At 42.1% G+C, this 15,580-nt stretch overlaps 1 protein-coding gene and 2 non-coding genes across 4 annotated transcripts in view; all 3 read left to right on the forward strand.

Annotated features, from left to right (window-relative positions):
- The window catches only part of LOC109884645 (cytoskeleton-associated protein 5), an 85,056-nt gene that overhangs the window by 41,513 nt on the left and 27,963 nt on the right, over positions 1-15,580 (forward strand). For both annotated transcript variants that reach the window (XM_031808027.1, XM_020476593.2), the window contains 6 exons: positions 2,295-2,427; positions 2,769-2,857; positions 3,725-3,844; positions 5,191-5,340; positions 10,723-10,926; positions 11,557-11,692. In XM_031808027.1, coding sequence (XP_031663887.1) covers positions 2,295-2,427; positions 2,769-2,857; positions 3,725-3,844; positions 5,191-5,340; positions 10,723-10,926; positions 11,557-11,692 — 832 coding nt within the window. The remainder of the gene's footprint in view (positions 1-2,294; positions 2,428-2,768; positions 2,858-3,724; positions 3,845-5,190; positions 5,341-10,722; positions 10,927-11,556; positions 11,693-15,580) is intronic.
- On the forward strand, positions 5,438-5,542 carry LOC116372032 (small nucleolar RNA SNORD67). The gene has a single exon (XR_004209093.1). It is a non-coding gene; the product is annotated as a small nucleolar RNA SNORD67 (small nucleolar RNA).
- LOC116372028 (small nucleolar RNA SNORD67) lies at positions 11,184-11,292 on the forward strand. The gene has a single exon (XR_004209092.1). It is a non-coding gene; the product is annotated as a small nucleolar RNA SNORD67 (small nucleolar RNA).

Consider the following 15,580-nt stretch of genomic DNA (forward strand, 5'->3'; position numbering starts at 1 on the left):
GGCCCAGTACATCACTGGGGCCAAGCTTCCTGCCATCCAGGACCTCTGTACCAGGTGGTGTCAGAGGAAGGCCCTACAAATTGCCAAAGACTGCAGCCACCCTAGTTATAGACTGGTCTCTCTGCTACCGCATGACAAGTGGTACCAGAGCACCACGTCTAGGTCCAAGCGGCTTCTAAACAGCTTCTACGCGCACGCCAAAAGACTCCTGAACATCTCATCAAATGACTATTTGCATTGCCTCCCCCCTCTTTTACACAGCTGCTACTCTGTTATCTATGTATAGTCACTTTAACTACCTACTTGTACATATTACCTTGACTAACCGGTGCCCTCGCACATGGACTCTGTACCGGTACCCCCCTGCATATAGTCTTGCTATTTTAAATTTACTGCTGCTCTTTAATTACTTGTTACTTTTTTATTTCTTATTCATATTTTTAAATGTTTCACTGCATTTTTGGTTAGGGGCTCATAAGTAAGCATTTCACTATGCTCTACACCTGTTGTGTTTGGCACGTGACACACTTTGATATTTTGAATTAATGTTTTTACGCGATATTCCAAATGCTTGTATCGCAAGGATAATGTTTTATGAGCGTTTGTCTCCTTGCTCTCATGTTATATTTTCTACATTGTAGAATAATAGTGAAGACATCAACTATGAAATGACACATGGAATCATGTAGTAACCAAATAAAAATATAATTTGTATTTGAGGTTCTTCAAAGTAGCCACCCTTGATGACTGCTTTGCACACTCTTGACCTTCTATCAAACAGATTCATGACATCGTCACCTGGCATGCATTTCAATTAACAGGTGTGCCTTAAAGGTAATTTGTGGCAGCTCTTTCCTTAATGCGTTTATGCTAATCAGTTAGGTAGGGGTGGTATACAGAATATGGCCTTATTTGGTACAAGACCAAGTCCATATTATGGCAAGAGCAGCTCAAATAAGCAAAGTGAAATGAAGGTCAATTAATCTGGAAAATATTAAGTACTTTTTAAGTTTCTTCAAGTGCAATTGCAAAAACCAAGCGCAATGATACTGCCTCTCATGAGGACTGCCACAGGAACTGAAGACCCAGAGTTACCTGTGCTGCAGTGGATAAGTTTTAGTTACCAGCCTCAAATTGCAGCCCAAATAAGTGTTTCACAGGGCTCAAGTAAGACCGCTCTCAACATCAACTGTTCAGAGGAGACTGTGAATCAGGCCTTCATGGTCCAATTGCTCCAAACAAATTTCTACTAAAGGACACCAGTACGAAGTGGAGACTTGCTTGGGCCAAGAAACACGAGCAATGGACATCAGACCGGTGGAGAGCTGTCCTTTGGTCTGAGTCCAAATGTGAGATTTTTGGTTCCAACTGCTGTGTCTTTGAGACTTAGTTAAGTGAACGGATGATCTCTGCACGTGTGGTTCCCACTGAAGCATGGCGGTGTGATTGTGTTGGTGCTTTGCTGGTGACATTGTTTGATTTATTTAGAATTCAAGAGACACTTAACCAGCATGGCTACCACACCATTCTGTAGCGATACGCCATCCCATCTGGTTTGCACTTAGTCCCACTATCATTTGTTTTGGACAATGACCCAACACACCTCCAGGCTACTATTTTACCAAGACATGATGAAGTGCTGTATCAGATGACCTGGCCTCTACGATCACTTGACCTCAACCCAATTGAGATTGTTTGGGATGAGTTGAGTGAAGGAAAAGCAGCCGACAAGTGCTCAGCATATGTGGGAACTCCAAGACTGTTGGAAAAGCATTCCAGGTGAAGCTGGTTGAGAGAATGCCAAGCTTTCATCAATGCAAAAGGTGGCTTTGTACTTTGAAGAATCTCAAATATATATATATATATATATTTGGTTACTACATGATTCCATGTGTTCGTAGTTTTGTTGTCTTCACTATGCTATAGTTTTAGTAAATAGTTAAAAAAATCAATAAAGAAACCCTTGAATGATACTGTATATTCTGAATCACATAAGTTGATTTAAAATCAAAATTATTTTTAGGCCATGTCGCTCAGTCTTAAAACAGCGTTTTCCACCACCATCAACAAAACACCAAATTATGGAATTTCTCATGGAGATTGACACTTGTAGAATCTAAGCCAAGGCGCATTGAAGCTGTTCTGGTTGCTTGTGGTGGCACAACACCCTATCAAGACAGTGTTGGCATTTCCTTTATTTTGGCTGTTACCTGTATCTTTAAATCCACTCCCAATATGCTTGCAATTAACACTGTCTTGAAGTTAATTGATGATTTAATACATTTCTTGTCTAGCCTGCCTCTAAGGACCAAGTGGTTGCCATGCTGGACAAGGCCAGGGATGTGATGCCTGCTAAATCAGCTGGTCCTGCTAAAGCTGCCCCAACCAAGCCTGTATCCAGCGTCCACCCAGCCAAAGCCCTTTCAGGTGGGTTCACATACAGCACTAAAGGAATTATGTAATCCAGGGAAGGGCAAAAGGCAGACGGAATGAGGTCGTGGTGAATTACGTGACTGTTACATTTCTTTATCCTGCCTTAGTGTTTCATTTTGAAGAACTAATGTGGCCCTCGATCCTTGATGTTGGCCATCCCTGAGCAATAAGTAGAAATTGATTAGCTTTCTTTCCTTTAATCCAGACCTCAAATAGAGCTAACACTAAAAGCAAAACAACTGAACTTCTACTGACCCATAGGCATCTAACAAAATTGAAATTGTCCTATCAGCCTCTTCTTTAAATCCATGTTTCTCTCCATCGCATCCCCTTAGCTTTGAGCAAAACCCAGGCTCCCATTGAAGAATATGCAGTTGCCGACCCAAAGAAAGCCAAGCCAGGGGCACTACTGGCCAAAGGAAAGGTGAGTGAGTCAAAGCTGTTCTCGTGTTCACCATTTTAGGAGCGTCACCAATATCCATATTTGTGTTTCATGTACTGTACCTCATGTCTCAGTTTGATCGTGCTAGAAAATGCCAAAGTTGCACTTTAATTCTTCCTTGGATGATGGCCACCTAGGCAGTGTGCTTGTTTTATATTGATCATAGAAGTATTAATTAACTATTTATTTTTGAAGAATCAGTCACTTAAGTCTGTGGTCATCCAGAATGGAGGGTTTTCTTTACAATGTTTATTAGGGTACGGTGTAGCAAATCTAGCATTGGTTGTACTACAAGTCCAGGTACTCTCCGTTTTATTAGTTATGTTCCATTTCATGCCAAATGAACACGACCCTGGTGTTTTGTGGCTAGTGGAGGTCTCAGGAGTTGAACTCCACCCTAAACAGCAGCAGGAGCTCCATCGGGAGCATTAACACCAGTCTGGACAAGGAACCTAGTGCCAGTCAAGCTAAAGGCTCAGCCTGGGGGAGTAACTGTAAACAGCAGGTACCTCAGGCCTCTGCCTGAAAGGAAATGCACCTGAAAGGGTACACGTACTATCTGCTACTGTTGATGACATGCATATTTCTTTTCGAACGGGGACATGGTTTTCTTTTTATGGCACACACACTGCCATTAACGGAATCGTGCACATAAATCTCCACCACGATCATCCCTCTTTCTCTAGGCACACAGTGTTAGAGGTAGACTCACAACTGTGCTTATTTGGTGCGTTCTTGCCTATTAGTCAACTGTTCTCAAGCCCCCCAATTCCTTTAAGAGTCAGTTTCCAGTCCCCCATCTCTCTGCTTTGATGCTCCTTTGAACCTATATCCCCCACCTCTCTCCAGGCTGCTGCTGGGAAGAAGCCCTTGGGTAAGGGTAAAGAAGAGGAGGACAAGTCTGGTCCCATCTTCACCATGGTGCCCAACGGCAAGGATCTACGTGTCAAAGACGAGAAGAGCTTGAAGGTGTGTGTCATAGGGCTGTCCCCGACCTCAAAAAAGATCTTGGCCGACCGAGAGTCGCCTGTTCTTTCAACCAATCAATTTGGTCAATTTTTAAAAAACACCCTGTGTTTTTAATAATAAACTATGTACTGAGCTTGTTTGAAATAATTAAGACACAAATGACTCGGGAGCCAAAGCGTGATAAAATTATTTGCTCTGTCATTCACAGCCTGGTTAGCCAGGGCACCAAAAGAGCAGAAGTTGATCATCGTGCCCGCTATGCTGTTTACTTTCTGCATCTACGTCACATCGCTGAGTGCCTTTTAAATGAAAGTGAATGTTGTGCATTAATGTTAATACACTGTACAAAAATATAAACTCAACATGTAAAGTCTTGGTTTCATGAGCTTATTTCTCGCATTCCATTGCCAAGATAATCCATCGACCTGATGGGTGTGGCATTTCAAGAAGTTGATTAAACAGCATGATAATTTTACAGGTGCACCTTGTGCTGGGGGCAATAAAAAACCACTCTCTAAAATATGCAGTTGTCACACAACATAATGTCACAGATATTTTAAGGGAATGTGCAATTGGCATGCTGACTGCAGGGATATCCAGTGGATTGAATGTTAATTTCTCTACATTACGCCGCCGCCTCTGTTTTAGACAACCACAGGCCACTTGTATGGCGTTGTGTGAGCGAGCGGTTTGCTGATTTCACCATTGTGAACTGAGTGCCCTCCGGTAGGGTTTTGTTATGGGCAGGCATAAACTGTGATCAACTAACATCTAGGGCAATTTGAATGCGGAGATACCGTGACACGATCCAGAGCTACAGTGCGATGCTCTTTATTTCAATCTTTTTTTTTTTAAGTGTCTGTAAACCAGATGCATATCTATATTCCCAGTTGTGAAATCCATAGATTAGAGCCTAATGAATGAATTTGAATTGACGGATTTCCTTATGAACTTAACACTGTAGAATCTTAATGTTTGTTTATTTTTGTTCAGTATAGTAAACCATACAATTCTGAAAACACAATTTATAAAATAATATACTTATCAGATTTGTACCTTTTTGTTCTTACATAATATAACCATATACAATTTCATTAGCACATGTCTTGGTGTGCCATCCCTGCGTCTTCTGCAAAGGATTATTCAGTTGGCTGAGACAGGCGCAACTCAGAATGGTGTCGTGTGCCTAAAATAAATATTTCCAATGCCTGTCAATTAAATTGGGTCAGTCCTAGTGTGTGCGCATCTATGGGCAAAAGTGCTTGGTGGTGAATATTCAGACGTGTAGTTCACATTTGCCATTTGAGTAAACTATTTGAATGAAATCTACCCCCTGTGTGTTGTAGACGCTAAAGTGGAACTTTGGGTCTCCTCGCGATGAGTATGTGGAGCAGCTTAAAGTTCAGATGGCTCCCTGTGTGGCCAAGTGGCTTCAGGAGGAACTCTTCCACCATGACTTCCAGCACCACATCAAGGCCATCAACTCCATGATAGAGGTGAGACCATATACATACATACATAGACTTCTAGTACCAAATCTGAGCTTTCACCGCCATAACAGGTGAGCTACATACTGACCCAGATATAGTAGAATTTGTGAGTGATGAGTTGCACCCTTAGTCAGGTGGCTGGTAGCAGGGGCACAGGTGTCCCGTACCTCTGGGGACACCAATGTGCACTTGGGCTGTCTGGCTCACCCCAACACACACACCACCACCAAAACACACAGACGTACTCCAGCATCATGATAAATCAATCAATGAGTGCAATTAAATGCATTGTATGCTTGTAATATACCAGGGCACACTATGCATACAAAAGTATCTGGACACCCCTTCAAATGAGTGGATTTGGCTATTTCAGCCACACTCTTTGCTGACAGGTGTATAAAATCAAGTACACAGCCATACAATCTCCAAACGTTGGCAGTAGAATGGCCAATACTGAAGAGCTCAGTGAATATCAATATGACACCGTCATAGTATGCCACCTTTCCAACAAGTCAGTTTGTCAAATTTCTTCCGCAAAGTGGTAGGCCACACAAGCTCACAGAACGGGACCGCCGAGTGCTGAAGTGCATAAAATTGCCTGTCCAAGCTGCCTCTGGAAGCAACGTCAGCACCAAAACTGTTCCTCGGTAGCTTCATGAAATGGGTTTCCATGGGCAAGCAACCGCACACAAGCCTAAGATCACCATGCGCAATGTCAAGCGTCGGCTGGAGTGGTGTATAGCTCGCCACTATTATACTCTGGAGCAGTGGAAACACATTCTCTAGAGCGATGAATCACAATTCACCATCTGGCAGTCTGGATGAATCTGGTTTTAGCAGATGCCAGGAGAACGCTACCTGCCCGAATGCATAGTGGCAACTGTAAAGTTTGGTGGCGGAATAATGGTCTGGGGCTGTTTTTGTGGTTAGATCACCTTTGGGTGTGTCTGGCCTCACTAATGCTCTTGTGGCTGAATGGAAGCAAGTCCCCGCAGCAATGTTTCAACATATAGTGGAAGACCTTCCCAGAAGAGTAAAGGCTGTTATAGCAGCAAAGCGGGGACCAACTCCATATTAATGCCTATGATTTTGGAATGGTATGTTCGACCAGCAGATGTCCACATACTTTTGGTCATGTGTATTTCGAAATGCCAGCGATAATTTTCAATATAACTTCTAAAAACAAATGTAGTGTAACACCACTGCTTTTAACTATGACATACAGTGCCTTGCGAAAGTATTCGGCCCTCTTGAACTTTGCGACCTTTTGCCACATTTCAGGCTTCAAACATAAAGATATAAAACTGTATTTTTTTGTGAAGAATCAACAACAAGTGGGACACAATCATGAAGTGGAACGACATTTTATTGGATATTGCAAACTTTTTTAACAGATCAAAAACTGAAATTGGGCGTGAAATTATTCAGCCCCTTTACTTTCAGTGCAGCAAACTCTCTCCAGAAGTTCAGTGAGGATCTCTGAATGATCCAATGTTGACCTAAATGACTAATGATGATAAATACAATCCACCTGTGTGTAATCAAGTCTCCGTATAAATGCACCTGCACTGTGATAGTCTCAGAGGTCCGTTAAAAGCGCAGAGAGCATCATGAACAAGGAACACACCAGGCAGGTCCGAGATACTGTTGTGAAGAAGTTTAAAGCCGGATTTGGATACAAAAAGATTTCCCAAGCTTTAAACATCCCAAGGAGCACTGTGCAAGCGATAATATTGAAATGGAAGGAGTATCAGACCACTGCAAATCTACCAAGACCTGGCCGTCCCTCTAAACTTTCAGCTCATACAAGGAGAAGACTGATCAGAGATGCAGCCAAGAGGCCCATGATCACTCTGGATGAACTGCAGAGATCTACAGCTGAGGTGGGAGACTCTGTCCATAGGACAACAATCAGTCGTATATTGCACAAATCTGGCCTTTATGGAAGCGTGGCAAGAAAGCCATTTCTTCAAGATATCCATTAAAAAGTGTTGTTTGCCACAAGCCACCTGGGAGACACCCCAAACATGTGGAAGAAGGTGCTCTGGTCAGATGAAACCAAAATTGAACTTTTTGGCAACAATGCAAAACGTTATGTTTGGCGTAAAAGCAACACAGCTCATCACCCTGAACACGCCATCCCCACTGTCAAACATGGTGGTGGCAGCATCATGGTTTGAGCCTGCTTTTCTTCAGCAGGGACAGGGAAGATGGTTAAAATTGATGGGAAGATGGATGGAGCCAAATACAGGACCATTCTGGAAGAAAACCTGATGGAGTCTGCAAAAGACCTGAGACTGGGACGGAGATTTGTCTTCCAACAAGACAATGATCCACAACATAAAGCAAAATCTACAATGGAATGGTTCAAAAATAAACATATCCAGGTGTTAGAATGGCCAAGTCAAAGTCCAGACCTGAATCCAATCGAGAATCTGTGGAAAGAACTGAAAACTGCTGTTCACAAATGCTCTCCATCCAACCTCACTGAGCTCGAGCTGTTTTGCAAGGAGGAATGGGAAAAAATGTCAGTCTCTCGATGTGCAAAACTGATAGAGACATACCCCAAGCGACTTACAGCTGTAATCGCAGCAAAAGGTGGCGCTACAAAGTATTAACTTAAGGGTGCTGAATAATTTTGCACGCCCAATTTTTCAGTTTTTGATTTGTTAAAGTTTGAAATATCCAATAAATGTCGTTCCACTTCATGATTGTGTCCCACTTGTTGTTGATTCTTCACCAAAAAATACAGTTTTATATCTTTATGTTTTGAAGCCTTAAATGTGGCAAAAGGTCGCAAAGTTCAAGGGGGCCGAATACTTTCGCAAGCCACTGTATGTATAACTAAGACATCGAAGGTGTCAAATTATATGCTGCTCCAGCTTTGCATTTGTTTTGCTAGCTAAGGGGCTAGATGTCAAGATCATGCTTCTTGGTTACAGCTGAGTATCATCTGCATTTTAATGGATGAGAGCTTCCTACTGCCTGAGCTATGTTGATGTCAATTGAGAAGTGTGGTGCCTAGGATCAAGTCTTGGGGTACTTTTTGGGGGGGTCAAGTTTAAGTTTAGAAGGTGTGGGAGATGAGGAAATGTTGGACGGGCAAGGAGGCATGGCTGAGTCAAATGGGAATCCTGACTTAAAGAAGGGTTGATTTTAAAGAGCTCAGCCATGTGCTTCTTGTCAGTAACAACCTCAACATTAAGGGACATGGGCAGCTGTGAGGAGGATAGTTTATTATCCATGTCCTTAAAGTAACTCACTTTGGCCTTCCTGATAGCCTGAGTGCACTTATTTCTCATTTGCCTGAACAAGAGCCAGTCAGTTTGAGGCTCGGCACACGCATACTTTCGCCAAATGCACTTCTTGAGGTGGAGTTACTCTGCAAGATCATGGTCGAACCAGGGGCTGAACCCATTTTTAATTCAAATTTTCTTTAATGGGGCATGTTAAAAATATCACTGAAGACTTCAAAGAAAGGTCCAAGATTTTTCGACAGAGGGGGTCAAGCTGATTCTATACCAATTTAGAGGCCAGGTCATGAAGGAAGGCTTGGTCGTTACATTTTTTTAGCAAGCTTTTGACCAATCAGGACAGGTCATTTCACTGAGCAGCCATTACGAACACAGGCTGTAAAACAGCGATCACGCAGCTCATTATAGAAAACACGACTGATACGCATCAGGGTTATTTGTAAGGATAACCTCGAGTAGCCTTTTCTGGGTGTTTGGAGTCGTACCTTGTGGGATTGGTAATAATCTGAGAGATTTAGGACTTGGTCAGGTGGTTTAAGCATGTCCCAGTTTTGGTCACCAAGCAGGACAAATTCTGACTTAGTGTAAGGGGTCAGGAGAGAGTTTAGGGCAATGACCAACACATCTGGATTGGAGCTGTGAACCCACATGAAGTGGGATGTTCGCTAAAAAAGACTGGTACCCAGACTAAACATTGAATCCCATCCTGGATCATGATCCCTGTTTGTCTTCTAAATAGCGCCCCTTGTGTCCACTTCCGGTAATACCATATTCCCAGGTATTTTACAGAAATGGTATGAAAATCTGTATACTGCCCAACCCTAATGCACAGTAGAAATGTGATATTACATTTATGGTAATAGGTAGATTGTGCAACAGTCATGTTGACACCTTACTCTGCTTGTCTTAATCAGAGTAAAGTCTATCTAAATTAGAATATGCAGATTAAAACACCTGGTTTTCTGAACACTCTTTCGTATATACCTTCAAATACACAATTGGAATGCAGTTTATCTGCATGTATGCTAGCACCAGCCGAGTGAGCCTCCCTCTTTAGCACAAGTGAAGTTAGTTCGGAACAACTGAATGTATGCGTCTTAGAAGTAGTTTTCACAATCTTTATGTCCAAACTCCGAATCAGACATTGGGGTAGAACGTTTATTTTGATTTGGTTATTTTCTGCATTCATCAGTGTGCCATCAGAGCCTGATTTCAGTGTGTCCATGTAAGTACGATGACGAGGGTAATCTTTCTTCTTGCAAAGCATGTAAACTTTTCAATCAAATTATTCTTAATCTAACTATCCACAATCACATTTTGTGCTTGTAACCATACTCGATGTGTACGAGGTGAGATGGACATCTCTGGCAATAAAAGCAGAATCGCATAGCTAGCCCGTTTAAAAAAAAATATATGTTTTACCCAATTTCGTCGTATCCAATTGGTAGTTAGTCTTGTCTCATTGCTGCGACCCCCATACGAATTCGGGAGAGGTGACGGTCGAGAGCCGTGCGTCCTACGAAACCCTACCAAGCCACACTGTTTCTGGACACAATGCCCGTAAACCAGCCGTACCAATGTGTCGTAGGAAACACCGTTCACCTGGCAACTGTGTCAGCGTGCACTGCGCCCGGCCTGCAACCGGAATCGCTAGTGCGCAATGGGACAAGGACATCCCTGCCGGCCAAATCCTCCCCTAACCCGGACGACGCTGGGCCAATTGTGCACCGCCCCATGGGTCTCCCGGTCGCGGCTGCTGCGACAGAGCCTGGACTCGAACCCAGAATCTCTAATGGCAGTGCCTTAGACTACTGTGTCACTCGGGAGGCATAGCTTTCCCTTCTAATACTAAAATATGCCATTTAGCAGGAAATTTTATCCAAAGTGACTTACAGTAGTGAGAGCATACATTTCATACTGGTCCCCTGTGGAATCTAACTCACCACCCTGGTACAAGTGCCATGCTTTACCAACTGAGCCGCACATGATTTCCATAGTACTTGATGAATAGTAGGAAATAACCAGTATAAACATCATGGTGACCCTACCTTCATTTTGGAAGCAATCCTACATGTATGAATGAATAAAGTTAACCCTCTACCTTTTCTCTCTCCTCTCATCATCCCTTGGGCAGTGTCTGGAGGAAGAACACGAGGCAACGGTGGCCTGCCTAGACCTGGTCCTGAAGTGGTATACGCTGCGCTTCTTTGACACAAACACCAGTGTGCTGATGAAGGCCCTGGAGTACCTGAAGCTCCTTTTCCTCAGCCTCAGCAAGCACAACTACCACCTCAGTGAACAGGAGGCCAACTCCTTCATCCCCTACCTCGTCCTCAAGGTCCGTCACTGGAGTATCAAGGCTACATCCCAAATTACACCCAATACCTATATAGTTCACTACTTTTACCAGAGCCCTATGGGCCCTGGTCAAAAGTAATGCGCTACAAGGAGAATAGGGTGGCGTTTGAGACTCAACCTGTGTTTCACTGAACTTTTTCACGCTGAGCGGTACTGTGCTGGCCTGTGTATAGATCTGTTATATACTATAAGGGGTTGTTTATTCGCTACCAACATATGTAATTAGCTGTGGTGGGGTGTGAGCGTGATAAATTGCACTCTATCGTGGCGCTGGTTGCAGTGGCACAGGAGTCTCGTCCCGCACTTCGCTGGGGACACCATGTACACAGGGGCCATCTGACTCACCCCCGCCACCACGCAAAAAAATATTTCAAGTTAATCAACTCTAATCTGACAAGTATTCCTACAATTGGGCGGCACACAATTGGCCCAGTGTCGTCCGGGTTTGGCCGGTGTAGACTCAATGTAAATAAGAATTTGTTCTTAACTGACTTGCCTAGTTATATAGGAGAGGGGGAAACAGTCACAGATTGCAGTTGAACTGGTCTTCATCTCTAACCCTCCTGAGTGTTTACTGATTTGTTTGCTCTGTTGCCCCCCTCCCCTTCAGGTGGGGGAGTCTAAAGACGTGGTTAGGAAGGACGTGCGAGCCATCATGGGCATGCTGTGTAAGGTCTACCCTGCCAGCAGGATGTTCCCTTTTCTCATGGAGGGAACCAAATCCAAGAACTCCAAACAGAGAGCCGGTGAGAAGACATAATACTCTGGGCATCGAATGAGAGCATCATTACCCCTTGTATTAGATTGTTTCTCTAGCTTTATCTGTATTTTGGTCTTGTAAGTCTTTCTAAAATGTATTAAGACACACTGGGTTAATCTGGGTTAAACCTTACGGGTTTAACTTCTTTGGGCATGTGCAGTTTTATTTCAGGTTGTGATTGAATGTATTTAGTACCTTGCTCATCATTCCGCATGCTTTCATGACCTAATTGATTGCGTCGATAACAACTGGCCTGGTGTCTCACTGTGGGGAGGGTGGCTAATGGCTGCAGAATATTTTTGCAGCTTGAATCTCAAATTAGTTTTTTAAAACTTTCTGATGTATACTGAACAAAAATAAATGCAATATGCAACAATTTAAAATATTTTAGGGAGTTACAATTCATATTGCAGGCGAAAACCTGAGGAAAATCCAATCAGGAAATGCGTCTTATTTTGAAATCTCTCTGTTCCTATGCATGCCTATCCATTTAAAGGGATATCAACCAGATTCCTTTTTTATGGTTTCCCTAAGGTGCCAACAGTCTTTAGACATAGTTTCAGGCTTTTATTTTGAATAATGAGCGTGAAAGATCACATTACGTAAGTGGATAGGTGGGGGGGGCTCAGAAAAAGTTTTGTGCTACAGAGTAAAGCGGACATCGTTTCTTCCGGTGTTACTAAAAAACCTACACACCCAGTTGATATATTATATATTATCGAATATATATTTTAAAAACAACCTGAGGATTGATTCTAAAAAAATTGACATGTTTCTGTGGACATTATGGATATTATTTGGAATATACGTCTGTGTTGTCGTGACCGCTCTTTCCTGTGGATTTCTGAACCTAACGCGACAAACAAACGGCCGTATTTTGGGTATAAAAATAATCTTTAAGGAACAAAGGGAACATTTGTTGTGTAACTGGGAGTCTTGTGAGTGAATTCTGATTTTCGTGACCTAGCTACTTAATGCTTAGTGTACATAATGTTATGCTGTGCTATTGATAAATTTACACAAACGCTTGGATTGCTTTCGCTGTAAAGCATCATTTCAAAATCTGAGACGACAGGTGGATTAACAAAAGGCTAAGCTGTGTTTTGCAATATTGCGCTTGTGATTTCATGAATATTAATATTCTTTAGAAATATTCTTTGACTGTGGCGCTATGCTATTCAGCGGTTGTTGACAAATGATCCCTTTCACGGGATGGGTAGCGTCAAGAAGTTAACCCACTCTTCCTAGGCCATCATTGAAAATAAGAATTTGTTCTTAACTGACTTGCTTAGTTAAAGGTCAAATAAAAAAATATAAGGAAATCAGTCTATTGAAATCATAAATTCATTAGGACCTAATCTATTGATTTCTCATGACTGGAAATAATTATGCATCTGGTCACAGTATAACAAAAAAATGGGCCTTAATATTAGAGGTCGACCGATTTTATGATTTTTCAACACCGATACCGATTTAATCGGCCGGTTTTAAAAATAATAATAATGACAATTACAACAATACTGAATTAACACTTAATATAATACATCAATAAAATCCATTTAGCCTCAAGTAGATAATGAAACATGTTCAATTTGGTTTAAATAATGCAAAAACAAAGTGTTGGAGAAGAACGAAAAGTGCAATATGTGCTATGTAAGAAAGCTAACGTTTCAGTTCCTTATTCAGAAAATGAGAACATATGAAAGCTGGTGGTTCCTTAACATGAGTCTTCAAAATTCCCAGGTAAGAAGTTTTAGGTTGTAGTTATAGGACTATTTCCCTCTATACCATTTGTATTTCATTAACCTTTGACTATTGGATGTTCTTGTAGGCACTTTAGTATTGCCAGTGTAACAGTATAGCTTCCGTCCCTCTCCTCGCTCCTCCCTGGGCTCGAACCAGCAACACAACGACAACAGCCACCACATCGAAGCAGCGTTACCCATACAGAGCAAGGGAAACAACCACCGCAAGGCTCAGAGCGTTGTTTGAAACGCTATTAGCGCGCGCAAACTAGCCAGCCATTTCACTTCGGTCACACCAGCCTCATCTCCAGAGTTGATAGGTTAGCGATAAGTCATAAACAGCGCAATGCTTGACGCACAACGAAGGGCTGCTGGCAAAACGCATGAAAGTGCTGTTTGAATGAATGTTTAAGCGCCTGCTTCTGCCTACCACCGCTCAGTCAGATTATATGCAACACAGGAGACGCTAGATAATATCTATTAATATCATCAACCATGTGTAGTTAACTAGTGATTATGATTGTTTTTTATAAGATAAGTTTAATGCTAGCTAGCAATTTACCTTGGCTTACTGCATTTGCATAACAGGCAGTCCTTGTGGAGTGCAACGAGAGAGAGGCAGGTCGTTATTGCATTGGACTAGTTAACTGTAAAGTTTCAAGATTGTATCCATCGAGCTGACAAGGTGAAAATATGTCTTTCTGCCCCTGAACGAGGCAGTTAACCCACCGTTCCTAGGCCGTCATAGAAAATAAGAATGTGTTCTTACCTGACTTGCCTAGTTAACCAGTTGCGACGAGCAAACCTGTATCCGGGAGCGAAATCATAGCCTCAAACGCATTAGCATAACACAACGGACATAAATACCCCTATAAACTTTTCCTATTCATGAAAATCGCAAATTAAATGAAATAAATATATTCTAGCACAAGCTTAGCCTTTTGTTAACAACACTGCCATCTCAGATTTTCTAAATATGCGTTACAGCCAACGCTAGACAAGCATTTGTAAGTTTATCATGGCATAATGCTATGCTAGGCTCTGCTGGCAGCAGGCAACTTTTTCACGAAGATAAGAAAAGCAACCAAATTAAATAATTTACCTTTGAAGAACTTCGGATGCTTTCACTCAGGAGACTCCCAGTTAGATAGCATATGTTCCTTTTTTCCCAAAATATTATTTTTGTAGGCGGAAAAGCTCCCGTTTCTTCACCATGCTTGGCTGAGAAATCGACCGAAAAATGCTACAACTATAACGCCAAACTTTTTTCAAAATTAGCTACATAATATCGACAGAAACACAGCAAACGTTGTTTAGGATCCATCCTCAAGGTGTTTTTAACAAATATATTCGATAATATATCCGCCGAGGCAGTTGGTTTCTCATAAGAAGCGATTGGAAAAATGGCTACCTCAGTATTTTACGCAAGGTTTTCTGCGGGAGACACCATGTGACCACATGCCATATTTGGTCCCTTACAGCCATTCTTCAAGGGAAATGCCTAAAAAGACATCACAATGCTGTAGACACCTTGGGGAAAACGTGGAAAACGTAAGCTCATTCGTAGCTCATTCACAGCCATATAAGGAGTCATTGACATGAGGCGGTTTCAAAAAATGCTGCACTTCCTGGTTGGATTTTTATCTGGGTTTCACCTGTAACATCAGTTCTGTGGCACTCACAGACAATATCTTTGCAGTTTTGGAAGCTTTCTTTCCAAAGCTGTCAATTATATGCATAGTCGTGCATCTTTTCGTGACAAAATATCTTGTTTTAAAACGGGAACGTTTTTCATCCAAAAATTTAAATAGCGCCCCCTAAATCCAACTGGTTAAATAAAGATTAAATAAAGGTGTAAAAAAAAAAACACAGCTTTGTTTTGAAATCGGCCCTAATTAATCGGTCGACCTCTACTTACAATGGGCCTCAGGATCTCATGGTATCTCTGTGCATTCAAATTTCCATGGATAGAAAGTGCAATTGTGTTTGTCTGTAGTTTATGCGCTGACAGACATGGCAGCTTTGCTTCTAAGCAGGATTTTGTTTTTGTTTTATTACATTACTAGCCCAGGAAATGTTTTGTTATTACAGACGGAAAGGTCTTTTGGAGATCAGAGTGGTGGTAACTC

This window comes from Oncorhynchus kisutch, linkage group LG3 (assembly GCF_002021735.2).
Source record: "Oncorhynchus kisutch isolate 150728-3 linkage group LG3, Okis_V2, whole genome shotgun sequence".
Lineage (NCBI taxonomy): Eukaryota > Metazoa > Chordata > Actinopteri > Salmoniformes > Salmonidae > Oncorhynchus > Oncorhynchus kisutch.